General features: G+C 42.4%; 1 protein-coding gene across 1 annotated transcript in view; it reads right to left on the minus strand.

Moving 5' to 3' along the window:
- Positions 1-2,835, minus strand: part of LOC308151055 (caspase b-like) — a 3,025-nt gene extending 190 nt beyond the window's left edge. The window contains exons 1-2 of the mRNA XM_080523870.1: positions 2,727-2,835; positions 1-714 (exon numbers count right to left, since the gene is read on the minus strand). The exon at positions 1-714 is cut by the window's left edge and continues 190 nt beyond it. Coding sequence (XP_080379996.1) covers positions 364-705 — 342 coding nt within the window. The 5' untranslated portion in view covers positions 706-714; positions 2,727-2,835 and the 3' untranslated portion in view covers positions 1-363. The remainder of the gene's footprint in view (positions 715-2,726) is intronic.
- Between the last annotated feature and the right edge of the window lie 4,665 nt (positions 2,836-7,500).

The following is a 7,500-nucleotide window of genomic DNA, read 5'->3' on the forward strand; positions in this document are numbered from 1 at the left end:
ATGCATCCCCAATGGTTAGCTATTATTATTAGTTTATTTGATAGGGACAGAACATGTTAATGAACAATCAAGTACAAAAAATACAAAATGTAAACATACCGGATTGTAGCAGAAATGCTCATTTACACCCGTAGTCCCTAAGCAGGAGACAGCAAAAATCGTTCAACTAATTAGCCTGCTTAAGGTAAAAGCATTGTGACAATCAATAATAGAAGCAAGAAACAAGTTACATAAACAAATCTTTAGATTGTACACTAAATCAGATAAAAAATGATCACAGTTCTGGTTTGCCTTAAGATGCAGTTTGAGATGGGTCTTGAACATGGTAGGTCTAATCACAACTGGTATAGGCTATTCCAGTAGTTACCACAGCTGACTTTCTTCTACACTATTAGGGAGGCTGTTTGTGGTCTTAGAAGTCCCAGACAGGGCTTCGCAGTCTGGCTTCAGCTTGTTAGCTAAGTGGATGTTGCCCATCTTCGTCAGGATCGCCCGTGTGATGGTCACAGCTCCGTCCTCCGTGTACTTCTTCACCATCAGGTCCAGCGTGTCCTGTCTGTCAGCGTCCTCCAGCCTGCTCACAGCGATGGCAGTGAAGCCGACCAGCACCTCCTGACTCAGGTACCACTGGAACGTCTTCAGCTCGCTGCGGACAAGATCCTCCAGAATGGGCATCAGCTGATCAGAGGTCTTCATTGTTGCCATTGTTGATCACTAAACAGGACAACAGAGCATGTTGACAATAGACAAGACCCAGCTAGAAAACATTAAAGGGACACTCCACCTCACTTTGACATTATTCATTATCTCCAGCACCGTGAAAACTGCGAGTTAAATATTTACTTTGCTACTAATCATTCCGCCACTGCCGTTATCTGTGATAATAGCCTGTATACATGTCGGCACAGAACTGTTCCTCCCTTAAAACAGACACGCACGCACCCACGCAGACACACACACACACACACACACACCCCCCCTCTCTCTCTCGCACTCTCTCACACTCTCTCTCCAGGGTTGCCAACTCCCACGCTTCTGGCATTCTCATGCAAAAACACTGCGAGACAGCAACAAAGCCCAGAGGATCATCAAAGGCCAAAGCCATCCCAACCACAATCTGTTAGAGCTGATGTCGTCCAAAAGACGATGCCTCTTCCATAGCCTCAGAACCAGCCTACCGAGCAGAGCTGCCAAGTCTCACGCAATCACCGTGAGACTCACGCATTTCAACCAGTTCTCACTTCTCACGCTCTCACGCCGCATCTCTATTTCTCACGGCGAGAAATAACAATTGTTTTACGGGACTTTTATTTTTGAAATTCCTTGAAAGAAAGCTACCGGACATGAGTTTCGTGGCATCTTTCTGCACGCGCGTTAACTTGAGTCTGCAATCGAAGCGGCAGGCGAGCGCTGATGGAAGAACCTGTGTTCACACGAGCTGCAAGAACGTAGCAAGCAGGGTTGCCAGATTGGGCTACTTTTGGTCACACTGGACGGGTGGATTCGGCAGCTTTTAGACCGGTTGGGCTGGACATTGTCAATTCCGTCTGGCAACCGTGGTAGCTGCATTGCAGGCATTTAGTAGTTACTAAACCCCTAGTTGTTACTAGTTAGTTTCAAACTAGTTGTTTACTCATTTCGGTTGCACCACGCCAATCTTTTGCCAATCTTAGCTAGTAAATACTCATACTTTGGTAACTGTTTTTTGTTTCTCTACTGTAACATAACCAGGTACATTAATACTAATAATTATTATTAATAATTACAATTTACAATACAAATACAACAATTGGGGGTCCCTCCAAAAAATTGTGGGCGCGCTGCGCGCGCACAAAATCACCCACCAGGCCCTCATTCTGACCCAGGAAAAACCCTGGTATGTACTGTATAACATGATAGCCATCTATGAGCAATGCACTGTATATAAGATGATGACCACGGGTCTTTCTGCTACTGACCAAGGGGCTGAGTCCTGTTGATGGGGCCAATTTTTCTTTTAGAGTCTGTAGGCTACTGTATTTGTTCATTAAGATTTCATAAATATGATATATTGTCAGAATTTTTTTCTTGTTTTATAAAATGTTATTATTTTCATTTCTTGTGCTGGTTTATTATGAACAACATGTAAAATTGCAGGAAACTAGCACAAATAATTGGGTGGGAGAGAGGGGCCGCCGCTGCCAAAACGTGCACAGTTTTGGGTCGCTCCACCGCCAAAAAAATCTCACTCCAAACTTTGGGTGAAACTTGGAAGCCCTGCTACCGAGGACGACACGGTCACACACAGTCACTTTATTCAATAACACCTCTTCCATCCACTGCCACGGAGTGCAATACTCATGCGATTTCTATTTACTTTTTTAACTACCACTATTGTATTACACAATTTGTCTCGTCTTATTGGTCTCTTACAACTATTGTCACTTGTCTTATTTGTCTCACTGGTCTCTTATAACTACCGCCACTTTATTTCTCTTGTTGCTGCAATGTCGAGGAACTGAAGCCTAAGGATTTGTATAATGGGATGTAACAATAAACTTGAAACTTGAGATGAACAGGCGAACGTATTATGGTCAACGTAACTAACACACACACACACACACACACACACACACACACACACACACACACACACACACACACACACACACACACACACACACACACACACACACACACTCTCTCTCTCTCTCTCTCTCTCTCTCTCTCTCGATCTCCGTACTTACTTTACTCTCGCTTTTATTTTCTTCTGATCAATGCAAAGTGGCAAAACAGTCTTTCCCTCCAACCTTTTCTCCTGTACTTTCTCTTTCTCTTCCAGCTGTACTACTCGACTCCTCCCCAGGAAGGAAGACAACCAGGATAGAGTTTCTGAATCACTTAAAGGGACAGTTCACTGTTTTACATCTTAGTCAGATGGTTCCTTACCCTGAATGTAGTTTATGGGCCAGGAGAGACCATGGTCATCCATGGTTCAGAGGTGTTTAAATAGTCACTTCTAACTTCAGCTAACTTTAGCCACCGCTAACAAAAAAAGCTATGGGGGTAATTAGGGGAACAAAAAAAAGTTCAACATCTCAGAGAGATTATTTGAGGTGATCTTTGTGGCTGTGTAAATAACTCTGAACCATGGATTACCGTTTTATCCTGGCCCAGGCCCACTGTGAACTGTTTAGAAGAAATAGAAAGCTTTACACAACTGGAACACACTATCATCCACATCTGCTTGCTGAAGAGCCCTACCTTTCATCTGCACTATGGCTGGTCTGTGGGAGATCAGCAGAATATAAGTGCAGGCAACTCAGAGGAGGCCGTGTGGTAAGACCACATTATAGGAGTTATTGAAATACAGTATATTCAAACTTATTTTTTTTGGGGGGGGTGGGGGTTGTGTCTGTATTCTATCTTGTTGTTTTCTCTCAAAATGGAGGGTAACTGACCTCTCAGACAGGAAGCAGTCACTATAGCGACACACAGAAGGCACCACAGCAAAGAAAAACACATCTAATTATTGTTGCTATAATCATGTTTTGCAATTCTCAAGTGTGTAAAAGCAATTTCAAAATATTATAATCAGTGATCTATCTCTATTTTTTCTAGGTGACTTCAGAAATCCTAGACCTAGACAGACAGATTTGTAAAAAAAAAAAAAAAATCATACAGTCAAAGAGCAACGAAGCTTTATCAGAGACAAATGTATTTAGATATCTATATACATGTAGGGCTTTTGCCATCAAGTACATTTACAACATGACTGTAATTCACACATCAATTCTTCTTAAACTCGTAATTTCCCAGACCCAGATTAAGCCTAGTCTGTGGGAAATGAAATAATTGTCCTTTGTTGAATATTGTCCCACTCAAAATATTTAATTTTATTTTAATCATTAATTCTTTCATTGTTGTATTGCCATGCAATCAACTTGCAGTCAATTGTTGGAATTTGGTATGTTATGCTCTAGGCACGGGGTCGGCCATAGACGGCGACTCAAGGACACCTCGACCCCGGGGTTCGAACTGCCGACCTTGCGATCATTAGACGCCAGCTCTTCCTCCTGAGCCACTGCCGCTACCATATTACATGGATGCCTGACTTTCTTGAACAGACCCGCACACAGGAGGCCTTGTTACCTGACACAGGGACACAAAGTCTTTCCCCCACTTACTGGACCCTATAAACACTGATATTTGAAATCCTGGGTAGAGGGGCTCAGTGAATGTAGTGTGGAACGTGTGCAGATGGGTCAGGGTCTCCGAGGAAACGCTGTAGAAGGACAGAGTGCCGGCCGGCCAGTCCAGATACACTCCTACTCTGTTGGAGCTGGAGGTGACAGGTAAGGTTGTCCTCACGTTATTGTGCCTGGCAGAGTAACTCACTCTCGTCAGTAACTCACTAGAGACAAAGGTTGTCGGATTTCCAACACACTCCAGAAGCCAAGACTTCTCATTGTATCCAAACTTAGAGTCATTATCGCTGCCTTTTCTCTTGATTCCTCCATATGCCACTGCGATACAGCCTTGCTTCACTCCCCACTCCACCTCCCAGTAACAGCGGCCAGTCAGACCTTCTTTACACAGCACTTGATAAGTATCAAATCTCTCTGGGCCAACCGGATAATCATAATATCCAAAGATGGCCTTTCTGTTGTCCTCAGACAGAGAGATCTGTTTGCTGGCCGTGTCTGGGTTCAGTGTGAGTTCCTTGGCATCTGACGGGGAAGACCAAGACACGATATATTACAAATCATTGTTGTTCATTCACATTATGACCTTATACTTATACGTATACTTTCCTAACACATCATGAGATTTATTATATCAAGTGAATCAATAAATCAATCTAAAACACTGTTTTGGTTCTGTGGGTGAATCTGATGTTGGGTATAAAGGTATTTTCAGGCTTATACTCTTTGCAGCTCAGCTTTTACTCAACACTCACATTTCCTCAGTAACCAGTATTCTCCACAACGGTTGACACTGCACGAGAAACAAATAAGGAACATACTGTAATCAGTTTTACGTCAGTTAATGTAGGTCAGTTACTGTACTCTTATTTACGATAACACGATTAGTATAGTTATATAAAATACATAATTATTGTCAGTGGTGTAGTCTAGTTTTTTCTAGTGGGTATACTGTGATTTTTCCATCCCAGCCTCATATCGTTCATTTCAGAACGCCATGAAAATAAGTCTGCGCTCCCTGTCTAACGTTATATATCTAACATTACATGTTATAAGGCTGATCTGTGCATGATAGTGCTGCATTTTGACATATTTCATGTTGCATTTCCCCCCATTGATGGTATATGATGCTAAAGTCAGTCCCAATGGTCCAAAAGTCAAGTGCTTCGTAACACAGATGGGGTGAATTTTATGAATGAAAGTGTGAATGTTCTGTCACAAAACGCTGTTACGTATCCTCACATATTTGTAAGTGGGTATACGGAAATCCTTGGCCTTTCCTAGTGGGTATACGGCGTAGTCCTGCGTATCACGTAGACTACACCACTGATTATTGTGAAATATACTGTACATTAATTTAATAGTGAAAAAATAAAATAAATAAATAATAATAAAAATAGGCCTACCTGGAGTGAATCAGTTGGCACATATTGTGTTATTATAGCTTATCTGAATAATGGCTGATGTTACACACTGACACACAAGACGTCTACTTACTTGAGTGTCTCCAGTTTCCAGCGTGGGTCCTCCAGCCCAGCAGAGAGCTGCTCTATAACTGAGTCTCCTGGGTGATTGTAGCTCAGATCCAGATTTTTCAGGTGTGCAGGGTTTGACCTCAGAGCCAAGACCAGAGAATCACAGCCTCCATGTCTGACTCCACAGCTGGACAGCCTGCATGCAGAGAGATAATCATGATTTCAGAAACACACTGCTGCCCTCTTGTGGTGAGAAGTAAGAATGGCCTCTGTATCCAGTTTTCAGACAAGGTTTTACCTCAGTGTCTCCAGTTTACAGAGAGGGTTCCCCAGCCCAGCAGAGAGCACTGTCACCCCGGAATCCTGCAGTTCATTGTCGCTCAGTTCCAGCTCTCTTATTTTAGAGGGGCTCGACCTGAGAATTGAGACTAGATCTTCACAGCATCTCTCTGTGAGAGTGCATCCATTAAGCCTTGAAAAAAAGATTTATGAAAAAAAAAAACAATGATCAGGACTGCAAACAAAACTGCACGTGGACCATATAGTTGTTAACAACTAGCAATGCTGATAATAACCTGACACGTGGTTATCTGAATAATGAGTCAAATTCAAATATCCATGTTCTTACAGAGCTTTTCTGGAGGCTCTGACCACCGGCAGTAGCTTGAGAAGACTCTCCTCTGATCCGCCGTAATCCTTCAGGTCAAACACCTCCAGCCTGTCTTCTGATGTCAGCAACACGGAGACCAGGGCTGACCACTGCTCCTCAGTCAGGTATTCGGTGGAGAAACTCCCTGAGTTCAGGTAGCTCCGCATCTCGTCCACTAGAGAATGGTCTAAAAGAGAACAAACGGAATCTTAAGGATAACCCAGGGTGCGTTCGTAAGTTCACTCTGAGGGCGCCGGAGCGCACACTGGTTTCAAGGTCATAAAGGGACCAAGTAATTATATTGGACAAGAGGCATTCCATGAGTGCTGGTCACATTTCCAGAGCGAATTTACGATCACAGCCATAATCAAATACTAGACAAACGGACATGATGAACTTTTGTTTGCGTAAGGTTAGAGATACATGCACATAATGGATTCTGATATAGCAAAGACAATTGCAGACCATATATATATATTATATATATATTGTACAATATATAATTGTTTCATTATTTTTATTGTTGCTATAATGTCTTGCAATTCTTAGGTATGTAAAAGCTGAATACACAATTTAACATCAGTGATCTACCACTCTTATAAATAAATACTCTTAATATTTATTATTCTAGATGACTTGTCCAGACAGACAGGAAATGGGTGTTAAGTGAAAAACATACAGTCAAACAGCAACAAAACTTTATCAGAGACAAACGTAAAATACTACTCAAACAAACTTGATTAACTGTTTGCATAATGACTGGAGATACATGCAGATAATGGATTCCGGCAGTGGTGTGCCGTCAGGGCCAGCAAGGCCTTCTCTGCTGGCCTAAACATAATCAGAATATACATTTAATTTTGATATATTTTTTCTACAAATATGTATTAAATTATTCCCGTAGTCTATTCTCTTCATTTCATAGCTTTCCTCTTGGTTGCGCTGCTTCCAGACATTTGGAGGGCTGGCCTTTAGTTTTTATCCAATCATATTTCAGCCATCATGTGTTGCCAGGGTACCAAGAAATCTGCCCGCCTGCAGATTCAACAGTGGCGCGAGTACAGATTGTAATTTAAAGTGAACGAGAAAAGAACTGTGGCGTGCCGTGGTCAGATCTCGAGTTGGCAAGCAAATCCAAGCAAATCCGACGAAGGGGCCTGCTGGATGGCGGAGCACCTGATCAGCTCTGCAC

Source organism: Nansenia antarctica, assembly GCF_963989245.1.
Source record: "Nansenia antarctica genome assembly, chromosome: 2".
NCBI lineage: Eukaryota > Metazoa > Chordata > Actinopteri > Argentiniformes > Microstomatidae > Nansenia > Nansenia antarctica.